The sequence below is a fragment of the Podarcis liolepis genome (assembly GCF_965112155.1).
Source record: "Podarcis liolepis genome assembly, chromosome: 5".
Lineage (NCBI taxonomy): Eukaryota > Metazoa > Chordata > Lepidosauria > Squamata > Lacertidae > Podarcis > Podarcis liolepis.
Genome location: NC_139556.1, coordinates 29,103,951 through 29,117,282, shown reverse-complemented (window position 1 = coordinate 29,117,282; position 13,332 = coordinate 29,103,951). Strand labels below are relative to the sequence as shown.

At 41.0% G+C, this 13,332-nt stretch overlaps 1 protein-coding gene across 1 annotated transcript in view; it reads left to right on the top strand.

Annotated features, from left to right (window-relative positions):
- Nucleotides 1-13,332, top strand: part of CCDC6 (coiled-coil domain containing 6) — a 37,011-nt gene that overhangs the window by 13,114 nt on the left and 10,565 nt on the right. The window contains exons 2-4 of the mRNA XM_083502743.1: nt 3,746-3,895; nt 6,735-6,863; nt 11,573-11,676. Of these exons, the coding sequence (XP_083358869.1) occupies nt 3,746-3,895; nt 6,735-6,863; nt 11,573-11,676 (383 nt within the window). The remainder of the gene's footprint in view (nt 1-3,745; nt 3,896-6,734; nt 6,864-11,572; nt 11,677-13,332) is intronic.

The window sequence follows — 13,332 nt, the reverse complement described above, 5'->3', positions numbered from 1 at the left end:
TAGGTGTTGGAGAGGGGCGCGGGTAGCGCTGTGGTCTAAACCACTGTGCCTAGGGCTTGCCAATCGGAAGGTTGGCAGTTCGAATCCCCGCGATGTGGTGAGGCCCCGTTGCTCGGTCCCAGCTCCTGCCAACCTAGCAGTTCGAAAGGATGTCAAAGTGCAAGTAGATAAATAGGTACCACTCCGGCAGGAAGGTAAACGGTGTTTCCATGTGCTGCTCGGGTTCGCCAGAAGCGGCCTAGTCATGCTGGCCACATGACCCAGAAGCTGTACGCCGGCTCCCTCGGCCAATAAAGCGAGATGAGCGCCGCAACCTGAGTCGTTCTCGACTGGACTTAACTGTCAGGGGTCCTTTACCTTTACTGTAGGTGTTGGTGTGAGTATGATCATTCACTGCTTAAAGTGAAAAGTTGCTACATTCTGAGCAATAATCTTTTGACCATGCTTGGTTAATTATAGGACATGGGCGGTCTCCTGTAATTAAGGCACATAGTAAAAACAAGGTGCTGTCATTGTATGCCTCAGCCATCATAAGCAACTTTTAAGAGTGGGAGCAGAGATCTCATGGTGGAAAAACTGACATTTCCTAATCATTGTGGGTGTTCTCACACCTTTCCCTACACACACACACATACACCAGACTTTAATTCCCCCCCCCTCCCATTGATACTACTAGGAGGGATTACAAGTACACTATCGCCAGGGCTGATGTAATTTTTAGCTCTTTAGAGGAGAGTGTCAGGAAAACAAGGGGCCTTTGGATCCAACAGATCCAAAGCATCTTCTGATCAACATCATGTTTCTTATGCTACTAACTTGTCTCCAGAGTGCTGGTATTAATAGAGCAATGGTTGCAGAGCTTCCCATTGCAATGGGGATGCTTTTGCCTACTGAGAGGGCAAAGCATCCTACAGCCTCTCAGACACGCAGGTAGCTGATGATTGCTTCAATTAACTTCTTTACTTTGAAATAATATACCACTGTTTAAAGTGGTATTATTTGTATATATTTATAGTGCTGTATAAACTACTGAAAGCGCAGGGTGTAGCAAGACTCAGAAGGATACCAGGTCAATTCCCATTTATGCCTCAGTGCTGTGTCTCACTCGGTGATAAGTCATTTTGCATTATTTTTAGTTGTGGATGTTGTGTTCTTTCATTTATTACTGAATTGGATTGGTTTTCCCTCCTTGTTGCAACCCTCTTGAGCTTCCCGCCTGATTTTCACCCTGCAGCACCCAGGCCCCCATCCCAGACAAGGGTCCACAAACACTCCGGTGTAGCTTTCCATGCAATGGAGAGGAGCCACTCAGAGTGCCTGACGCAACCCAGTCAGATGGGCAGGGTATAAGTAGTAAATTAGCAGCAGCAGCAACAACAACAACATGACAGTTCTGAATCCTATCCATTGTTTTTACTTTGTGAAAAATTGAAAAGCAGAAAAGAGGTGTTTTCAATATGAGATTTGAAAAATGTGCAGCCAAATCTCAGCAAATATCACTTTTGGAATTGATAAATACTGAGGAATTAATAACCTGGAGTTCCTTGTGCTGAGCAAGTGGAGGAAGAGTGTTAAGGGCAATGAGGCAAACAGTTATTTCAGGGAAATATGGCGTTATTTCCTTTTTTTCTACCACCAAATTATGTTTCTTCCCTTTGTTGTCTCGCTGCCCCCCCCCCAAAAAAAAACACATATTAAACATTTTGTGGCTGATAATTTTCATCTTAGACTGCTAAGGGTTATCCTTTGAACTTCCCTCTTCTGATCCTGGTAAATAGAAATGATAGAATCATAAATAGAAATGATTCAAAATATTTTGCTAGAATATCAATAAACCATGGGGGCTGTGAACACATGTAGATTGGTGGCACAGTCCTATCCAATTACGTATACTTGGAAATAAGCCCTACTCTGTTAGGTGAATGTGCATAGAATTGCAGCCATAATCTTATACTTCGTCTTTTTGCTGGCCTGGGGTCGCTGCACATTTTGCAACAACCCCAGTGTCACCCCACTCTTGTGCTTGCTGCTGTTGTTGAATAGTGAATTACTAATTGCCCTGTTTCTTTTTATATATCCTTTGTTGAATTTCCTGCTCTGAGAAAATGTGTGAATAACTGTTAAGTATTGCTAAGTGAGACCAAGTGTTTAGGTGTTCTACTGGATTACTAAAGGTTTTTGTCTTGTCTTATTTGCAGTAGCATTCACATTACATTTTGAACTTCAGTATTTTTTCTCTCTCCAGATACCTTTGTGCATTGTTGTGTCAGTTTCTCAGATAGGGAATCGGTATGAATCAGATGGTGAATCTTCCCCAAGAGCACACATAAATCCTGCAGTAGACTGGAAGCACAAATGAAAGCTGAAGTCTCTAGAGGCCCAATCCAGTTCTGTAAACAGCAAGCAAACCTTCCCCTCACTCTTTCTGAGCTCTCTGAATCCTAATGCAAGTGTTACTGTTTAGGGCTGTGAAAATTTGCAATTGTGTTTAAAACATGCACACTGGCTTAATTTGAATCAAACATGTTATGTTTATTTTAAAGGCATTAAAATTGAGATACAACACATTGAATTTGAACACATAACAATTGAAAGTTACAATAAGGTATGAAACAAGGTAACAACTTGCTGATACTGTTAATTTAAAGAACGCAGATCCGGAAGGTGTGGGGAAGTCCAAACAGGGATTTATTGAAAGTTGAATAGTTAAATATCTATAACCTTTTTTTTTTTCTTTTTGTTAAAAAAAAAAATTGTTTCTTGTGTTACTCTTTCTGTGTTGTGTGGAATGTACAAACTATGGAAAGAAACGCAATAAAAAAATTTATAAAAAAAATAAAAATAAAACATGCACACTGGGGCCTTTATTTCTAATGTAATTTCTGAAACTTCATTATGTACTGTAGAAGTTGACTATACATAGAAAACAAGTATTCCTATTAATATGTTTCACTTCTTGTTTCTCCTTGCTTTTTTTGAGCCAGCTGCTGATAAATGTAGACCAAAGAATTGATGTTTTAAAATCCTGGCACCTGTCTCGTATGTGGTGTGTGTCCTGTATAAAAAGTGATGAAGGATCTCTGACTCTTCAAGTAGTCAAGAGACCTGCTGTCACTTCATCACATCCCCCCGTCCTTTTATATACATGGCTTTATTGTCTATTAAAATCACCTTTACTCTCCTAAGGGCTTGCATTTTGTGATGGCTAAAAATATTCGCACTCTGGTTTGGTCATTGCACAGCATTGGCTAAGACTTGTACGTACAGATCTGCTTTGCTTTTTATAGGAAAGCCCACTGTCTATTTGGGAACTTAAGAAAACAAACAAAGCTGACCACACCCAGGAATCTATTAAATGTATGCATAACTCGCTTGGGTTAGTTTATATAGCCCAATCACCATCGGTCCACACAGAGTTAGGCACTGTTTGTCCATTGGTGCAGCAATGTGTGCATTACTTTTTGCTTTTCTGTGGCTCTCTGGATAAGAACTTGGGTAATGTGGGTTTTATGGGTAGCGCTGCTGTTTCACATCTCTTTGAATCTGATGAAAGTGGGGGCAGAGCAACTGCATTTTTCTCTTGGTGCCCAGTGCCTTTCTAGGCTAAGTGGCAAAAGGAAGGACTGAGCAGAGAAACATTTAGGGTACAATCCAGTTCATTGCTGGTGACTGGATCATTTCATCTTGTGGTTTCTGGTTTTATTTTATTTTAAAAAAACCAACAACAGACATGTTTCTCTTACAGCAAGCAAGGGCAGAGCAAGAAGAGGAATTTATCAGTAATACTCTGTTTAAGAAGATTCAAGCTTTGCAGAAGGAGAAGGAGACACTTGCAGTGAACTATGAAAAAGAGGAAGAATTTCTCACTAATGAGCTTTCAAGGAAGCTGATGCAGGTATGTAATGTTCCAGCGTGACTTTTCAGACCCAAAAAACCCACCAGATGATTCAGCCGAGGCACTATTACGAAAGTCATAGCTTCAAAAATTGTGGGTGGTATTCAACTAAATAATTGAACTTGTGTAAGGACTGACATTGGCACAACAGGACATCTCCCCCTCCCTCTGTGTATGTCCTGCACCATCGCCAGATCTGCTCCTGAGAGTTGAAGGAACATCCAGAACATATTTAGGGGGCATGTGGGGGGAGAAGGGTGCAGACTGTTCCATTGCACAAGGAGAAATCCTTGTAATGATGGAGCTGGAGGACATTGAATAAAACCCTGTAGTTTGAAATCTTTAAAACCCAGTACTGTAGTTTGAAATCTTTAAATGGGAAATGATATGTAACTGAGAAAGACCTCTTAGGTAAGCATGCATAGGATTGGGCTATAAACTAATAAATGAGCTTAGTTGTGCATGTTTAGCCAGAAGTAAGTCTCACCAAGTTCAGTAATGCTTACTAGAGAATAAATGTGCATGGGATAGCAACTTAACTTTGCAACTTGAGGAGGGTATGGAATAATAGGGTCAGTGAGGGATATGGCCTGGGTAGGGACATGGCTTAGGGGGTGACAAGGACTACATAGAGGCACAAAAACCACATACACCAACCCCCACAAGCCTGAAGTTTCCCAGTCGTGGTTTAAAATCACCATAAACCAGTCTCTAAAGCCAGCATGTGACGGCAAAGGTGAAATGAACACGTGGGCACAATCTTGTTCTCAGCTAAATCAACCATGGCTTAAGCTGGAATTGTTATATCTGAACTGACCCACATGTTCCATTGTTGATTCTATCATGAAAGAGAATACATGTGAGCTAGGGATGTTGCATGTTCTGAACGTTGTGTTCTTGTACCATTTCCTTCAATGTTTTTGCTTTAAAGCATTAAAGATTAAACTCCTTTCCTCCCAGGCATAAGAACAGCCCCAAGGCATTTTGTTCTCAAGATGGCAAATCAGTTGCCTGGGGACAGGAGACCGATAGCCTCCTCCCTTTTGCCACTATGAAAATTGCTGTGAGGAATTCTGGAATTCTAAGCTACAGGATTCCTGAACCTGTAAACACAGAACCCTCATTTTGAAGTTCTGCAAATTGTGTCATTTTCGCATTAATTTGCTTAATTTACAGCATCTCAAAAGATTTTCGAAATCTTTCTCAAGGTAGTGGTCTCTTTGTGTCCTGCTCTTCATGGCATGATCACTCAAGCAGATTTCCAATGTCCCTGATTGCTACTACAGTGGTACCTCAGGTTAAGTACTTAATTCATTCCGGAGGTCCATACTTAACCTGAAAGTGTTCTTAACCTGAAGCACCACTTTAGCTAATGGGGCCTCCTGCTGCTGCCACGCCGCCGGAGCACGATTTGTGTTCTCATCCTGAAGCAAAGTTCTTAACCTGAAGCACTATTTCTGGGTTAGCAGAGTCTGTAACCTGAAGCGTATGTAACCTGAAGCGTATGTAACCTGAGGTACCACTGTACATCATTCCATTGCAAAAACAGTTAACAAAGCAGCTGTCTCATAACGCTTGCACACATGCATTGTTAAACTTTTGCCTTTCACTGTGTAGGGACTTAGACTTGTGTATTCAAAGAGGCATCTGGAAAAAAGCTTCCAGAAGGATTTTTTCAGCACACTGTAAATACAAAAGCTAACAGCCAGTGTGAGAGCTATAGATCTCCTGTTAGCAGCTTGGCAAGAATTCCCCACATCAGCATGATTTGCTTTGTTGTAAGAAACACACTGATGTATCAGCTTTTCAGTTTTAGTGTAGGAAGGTATTGATTTTAAATACTCTTTAAACCTGACAGCTTAATTTAAAAGTAAAGTATACTTTCACATGCAAGAGGAACATTTACTTAGACCCACCTCCAGTGAGAACATATTTTTTACAGTAGCATGTCATGACACACTATGCTAGCCTGGGCTGTAAAATGCCTGGATGTTGCTTTTAGTAATACTGTGTACTTATTTATTGGCCGTGTAAAGGCACTTTGTTTAATTAGGTTTATGTAGCACAGTAATTGGTTCCATAGATAATGTGCTGCAGAAGCACAGTGAGGGGGGAAATACCCTATTAGCAGACATCTTGGAATAGACTGTACTTGTCAGAAGAAAAGCTTTTAGAGAGAGACTGATGATGTAGAGCAAAACTTTAATAGACCCCTGCCTGTTTGGTTAGGTACTCAGTGGGTCAGAGTGGATTGGCTAGGTGTTTCTCTGTGCTCTTAAAAGTCGTTGAGTTACAAGAGAGCTGAAGTCTGTCCCATTCTTCCCAGACTGCAAAAAGTTAGCTAGCTCTTTTGTGTCCTTAACATTATGTAGAAGCTGTTCCAGTTCAGCTGATCGTTTGAGGCTTCATAAACTATTGAGTGCTGGGGAATAGATTCTGGTGCTAAGCGCACTTCCATTACCCTCTCCTTCTTCCTGTCGCACACCAGCTTTAATTGTTGCTTTCCTAACATTATGCTATCCCTTCAGCAATCCCTTCAACAAATACATTGCTATATTTAGTGCCTTGTCACTTACCCCAGTTCTTAGGAGCCCCAACAGAAATTTCCTATTAATTATAATGATGAAGCTATCCTTTCAAAATGCAATGCAATGTTAATTTGCTTTTATTTCTTAACCATAATTTACAGATCCTTAATGTTTCACATTTTAGGAACAGTCTCTTATTCAATTTCAGAGTCTTGTTGTTTTTAAGCCGTATAAATTAAATGATGCTTATAAGTGCTTTGTAGCTCTTCAATTGCTTATGTCTTGGGTTTCACTATCTCTTCCAATCACAGCTACAGCATGAAAAGGCTGAACTCGAGCAGCATTTAGAACAGGAGCAGGAATTCCAAGTGAACAAATTGATGAAGAAAATTAAAAAACTGGAAAATGATACCATTTCAAAGCAGCTAACTCTGGAGCAGGTAAACACTATATTACCTATATTTAGGTTTGCCATATGTCAGGAAAATTCCTGAGATGTCCTGGGTGCAAAAATGGCACCAGGGGGATTTTGTCGAAACAGCAAAATGTCAGGGAAAACCCGGATGTATGGCAACATGATGTAAAAAGCAGCAGAAACAGCTCCAAAAGCTTAAAATCACTATTTTGGGAGGAGCTCAACAATATGGGTTTGTTCCCCAAAAAAGCTCAGCAACTTTGTGGGTGTCAGGAATTTTACTTTTTGAAATATAGCAACCCTACCCATATTGTATTGCACTTGTGCCAGTGAATTCTTTGAGGCTGACTGAGCTCTGGTAAAAATGTTGGGGATTAAACACTTTTGTGTTGCATCCCATCAAATAGTAATAAACAGGGACAGTAAGAAGAATATCTCATACATCTTATTGCATCAAGGTTCATTGAAGTAAAAGAAATGGCCTCTAGGTGGCAGTTGTTGCCTAATTCAAGTGCAATTGTTTATCTTCCAATGATTTGCTGGTTTACTGCAGGTTTTTAGGACGAGTTAAGATCTTCCTGTCTACCCTGCCTTTTATTGTCTTCAATAGCCATTACAGATATAGCGTTACTGGAGTTGGTCATGTGTGATGGTCTTTGTGTTTTTTCCCCTTTATTTTAATTGCAATTTAAATTGGGAAGGAGGCGTTAATACAAGTGTGTGGTTGTTTGTTTGCATTTTAAGCCAGTTTGTATGCGTTTCACCCAAAAAACAGGTTAAAATGTAGCAAAAACAAACACTATTGCAAACGATTTCTGTAGAATAATAGCAATACACACAGACTTCTGTATAAGAAATCATACCGAGAGTCTAAAACTTTTTATGTGATGACAACCACATTCTGTTTTAAATTTAAAATGGTTCTGTCATTTAACCTTAAAGTAAGGTCATTGTGTGTGGTGCATTTAGCATATTTTTTGCTGACTTGTTTTAGGTTGTGTTATGTTTTTAAATCAAAAGCAACTCTCCACTGAGAACTACTTTTATGTGAACTTTAGTAGCTGGGAATTGCAACAATGAGAGGTTTGTTCCAATGGTTCACATTCTAGAATCATTCCTGGTAAATGATACATATTGGCCCAGTTAGCATGCAATGCTAAACCATGGTTATCCTTATATGCAAGAGCTGGAACAAACCCCCCACACAACTCAGACTCATGCACTACACTCCCTTCCATCTCCTCTTCCCATGCTGACTTAAGAGGAGGACTGTGACATTCTTTACTCTCACTTTCACAGAATCCTGACTTACAGGAGCCAGAGACCATGACTTATAACAACTTCTGGTTAGTTTCAAAGCAAATCAAATTCAAACCAGAGGTTAGGAAGTGGATTTGTCAAGAGTTCTAAACCACAATCTCTGGTTCATATGCAACAAGTCAGATTCAGTGCAAGTGAACATCATGTGACTTGCAGTTCCACATTCTGCGAGTTCATCTTCAAATAACTTTGAGGTGCTGAACAGCTTCCATTGATCTAGAAAACTGCAACACACAAGCTGCTTATGTGGAAATTGTAAATGCATTGCCTTCCAATTTTTTTCCAGCATGGCATGCTGAAGTAGCAATTCTATGCACAAAGGGAGTGTGCAGGTATATTTTGTTTTTATTGACTAGTCTGCTGCTGCAGTTTGACTGGTCCCCCGTGGTGTAGGAAATGAACAACAACCGGATTAGCACGCATGAAAATAGAAACCTTTGATAGAAGTGAGAACCATGATCATTCCAAAAATATTCTCTACAGATTTATAACGCTGACAGCCATAGTTGAACAAATGTCAGGTATGTTAGTATTTGTCTTTAGATGTGGAAAAAAATTGATTAAGCCTATTAGCCACATACTGCAGGTTTTAACATTGCCATTTAATTTCTGGAATTAATCCAAAGGCTTTATAAGAGTGCTCTGTGGCATGCTCCCTAATGGAATCTGCATCCCTTTGCAGTAGCACAAGGGAACAATGTGTGCTATGCATTTACATTCCTACCATTCAGCCTGGCTGTAGAGCCATCAGTGTGCGTGATATGCCCAATGGATGTGCAGAACTCGAGCCAGGTATCTAAAATAGCTCCTCTCTGTGGACAATAGCCTGTGGTCCTTCTCCAAGCCCGCAACCTTAGTTCCCCCAGCTTCTAAACCAAGCTGTGCAATTCATTAAAGCACGTGGCTTGCAGTTGCGGCTTCAAAAAAGTGTAGTTGTGAAGGGCTGTCTGGATCAGAATTATGGAAGAGGACTGCTGGAGTCTCCGTACCGCCTGCCCAGTTGTAGATTATGTAGATCACAGTGTAGGGGGGAAAGGTGAACACCACTTGTCATGATACCAATACTGATCCATCCCCACATGCAAGTGTCCAGCCAAGGTTTCTGCTGTTAGTGTGGACGGAGTAGGAAGGGGTCAGAGGTTGACCCAGCATCTGCACCTTGGCAGCACTGTGGCCCAAGAAGCTGAAGCACCCTGCTTTTGGGGTGTTTCCTTTTCCTAGGAATCACCTGGCAAGGAGAGCTGGGAGCACCTACCGTATTTTTCGCACCATAGGACGCACTTTTTCCCTCCTAAAAAGCAAGGGAAAATGTGTGTGCGTCCTATGGAGCAAATGCAGGGGGGAGGCAGGCGGGAAAAGCCCCCAAGAGCCGCACACAAGCTCCATGCGCTCTTGCGGGCTTTTCCACAGGAGGGAGAAGGGACTGACTGGCCGCATCAGTCCCTTCCCCCACCTCCCAGAAAAGCCAGGAGAAGCTGTGATCTCTTTAAAGGGGTTGTGCGGCTTCTGCAGGCTTTTGGGAGAGGTGAGGGAATCCCCCCACCTCCCAGGAAAGCCAAGAAAACCCTGCACAGCGTCTCCCGGCAAGGAGAGGCTGCACGGGGCTATGGATTCTTTAGGGGCTAAAGGCACGGGGCTAAAGGGGAAGCCAAAACAGCGAGCGGGATCCATCCCGCTCGCTGCCTTGGCTTCTTCCATAGTTGCGCTCAACCCCTCCGGCAAGGAGACGCTGCATGGGGCTATGGCTTCTTTAGCCCTGCACAGCGTCTCCCGGCAAGGAGAGAGAAAAAAAGATTTTTTTTCTTTATTTCCCCCCCTAAAAACTGGGTGCGCCCTATGGTCCGGTGCGCCCTATGGTGCGAAAAATACAGCATATACTGTTGCTTGATGTGTCTTTATAGTTCACTGGCAATCACTACAGTCCCTTCCTTCCCTCCTTCTGTGTGCCATCAGTTTCATGACCACGTTTTTGTTTTCCTCAGCACATTTGGCAAATCTAGACATCTACTTGACAAGCAGATGCAGGCTTTTCAGTAGTCACTTTGAGTGAAAAACTGGTTCTTATTTGAGGTGTCTGGCAACAATCGTAACATCTAGCAGAGGTTTGAGCCCTACCTGCCAGTGATATTCAAGAGGCTGTTGGGCTAGTGGGCTTTGGAGTAAATTCTTTTCACGCTAGAGGAAGATTTGTGCTCGGTAGTAAAAATATGGAGCTGGTTTATGTTCTGGTTCTATCATGAATATTCAGTGTAGCTGAGATACAAGTTTCCATATATGTTTTTTTAAAAAATGCCAGTAATCTGTGAAAGCTACAGTCCCATGATGTGATTGGAAGTCATGTGATACAGCATTGGTCTTCAGCTGGTGCGTTGGGACGCACTACTGGGTCATGGCTTGATCTATGATGGATCACAATACTGTATATGGTAAAAAATTAAGAAATTGTCCCCAAGTTCAAATTTGGGTTACATGTAAGTCCTAGATCTGAAAACATTCAATACTACTGGGATACAGCAACCTTGCTAAAACTAAGCCTGTCTAGAGCTGGTTAGTTGAATGGCAGATTTCCTGGGATCCCAGTGTACAAAGCCTTGATGGAATCTAAATGAAATAGATAAAATAGAGCAAGACTACTATTTGTTTTTGTTTCATTTTAGGAGTAAGATTCAGCAAGTATTTGGCATTATAGTCTCAAGCCCAATGGACTATATCTCTCAGTTCGTATGGGACCATTCAGCCTTGCAAAGGGAGGGGAGAGTGTTTGCGGCTTTCAAGGGTGGGTGAAATCAGATGGTGTGGGCTTACTTTTAAAGTTGTGGAGACATGGGGCTGCTTTTTCCTATTTTTTAACATAAAGGAAAAGCTTTGTCACCACTTCAAATGGCAGCTTGCTGCCCTCAGGAGCTCTGTAGAATCCCTTTGAAATTTGTGACAGACTGACCACTGGGAACAAAGGTACATTGTGGTCAATGGGGACACGCTTTTCCCGCCAAGAATGCTCCTTGGAAATGATGCTATTTTATGATGGAATATTCTTCCTCAGATTTCTGTAATTTCATTTTCTGCAGTGAATGGTACCAGAGCAGTTAATCATTAGGAAATCAGAATACAAAATCATTCAGATGGTAGTTTTAATGGAATTACATTCACATTTAGGCTGTTACTCTTCTATTGTGTAGGACTGCTTCCTTTTTAAGGTGGGTGGGTTATTATTTTTTAATAGATGTGGTTTATGACAAGGGTAAGTAAAGGCCATCTAAATATGTTTTCTTTATCATCCATTACTTTGATTACAATTATTTAGTCGTTGATGATTGAAATTATCCCCCCCCCCATTATGCTTCTGCAGTGAAATGCTCATCTGAAACAGCAGTTCCAAGCTCTCTCTTTTTATCCACAATTTCTTTTTCCTAGCTAAGACGTGAGAAGATAGATCTTGAAAACACCCTAGAACAAGAACAAGAAGCACTAGTGAATCGTCTCTGGAAGAGAATGGATAAACTTGAGGCAGAAAAACGGTATTTCATGGCTTTCTTTCTGCAGCTTCCTCCCCCCCCCCCCCCAATTGTGTGGTAAAACTCGAATATTTCACGATACCTTTTAGAGAAAAGAAAGCTATTTAAGTACTAAATAGGAAAGCTACATTTTTTGCATGCATTGATGGAAATAGTGTTTTATTGAAGATAAGAACCCTCTTTGGGCATCTGTCTGAACATACCAGGGTTAATTAAAATTATGTAAGGGGTAGAACTATGCACACAAGCCCGCTCCCAATGATGTGTGGCCTCCTCTCTGCCCTTAGCGCTAAGTGTCTTTGAAGTGAGTGCTCTTCGAAGCCTCTGCAGCCCCCATACTTGTGGACCTTGGGAGTGAGGCTTGCTTGCGCAGTCAACATACTTTTAATGTTCCCATGTTCAGGCAAATGCTTGAGAAGGACTATAGAGAAGGTTGCTGAGTCATGCAGTAAGGAGCAGAGTGGGGTGCTTGTTGGTGCTTATTCACCGGTAGTCATCCTCTGTGTCCTGTGACGAGCTTCGGCTTAATGTTACGAAACTCACTTGAAAACAAAAACATTAATATTCATGTAACAATCCTGACTAGTCTGGATCTTCATAGGAACTGACATTTTACAGCATTCGGTGGATTTCACAGAACTAGTCAAGTCTTTGAGGCTATGAATATTTGTGATGGTGCTGTTGTTAATCTAGTTAATGAAGAGGTTAGAGTGTGATCTCTCTTGGCCTCGTGACAGTTTATTTGATCTTTCAGATCACATTGGGCTGAAAATGCTTTTTTATGGCTTGGCTATGTGATGTAGCATGTCATGTGTTCTTTTGCTCTAGTTTGCTTCAAATGTTTTTTAAACATGGAGTTCTCAGTGCTAGCTGTGTAGTCAAATTGTGGCCATCTGATTTATTGGATGGATTTTTTCTTAAAATACAAAATGAGCAAGAAATTGCTTTTTATATGAGTGATATGTAAAAGGGACTTTAAAACAACTTTTTGAATACATTAATGTTGACTTGTCCATTAAGAGCATGTGAAGACACTAGGTGAATGAAAACAATAGTTTTCAAAGTGGTAACTTAAATAAAGTATTCATCTAGCCACGTTGTAATCTGATTATTTGAATTACCGTCACAAGTATTGGGGGAAATTCAACTAATCCCCTAAATCCTACCACAGATTTCTGATCAGGTATGAAAGCGTTGTTAAAAAATAAAATAAAACAAATAAAGCTTATAACTTGGCATAAGATACCACCTCAGCAAGTATTGACTACAAGACTGAAGGTATGGCTGGTAATTGCAATATATTTACCATCCATCATGTATCAGGAAATACGTTATTCAGATTTAGTGTCTGCCATGTACTAACTAGGCGGCCTTGGGCATTTGCCGTCCTTGTCTTTCAGCTACAGACCTCCATTCTGCAATATGATGGTGATAATAATTAGATTAAGTATCAGAAGCACCTTGAACGTTCTGAAACACTAGAAAAAAAATTGGTAGTGATGACTACTACATCAGTTGTAGCAGCGATGTGGACCCTGACATCTTAAATATATCATTAAAACTTCACTCTTTACCCATCAGCTATGTTGCATTTATAGGATCAATGCTGAGTGGTATTTTTACTTTTTGCACAGAGCCAGAAAGAGGGGAATAAAAGTT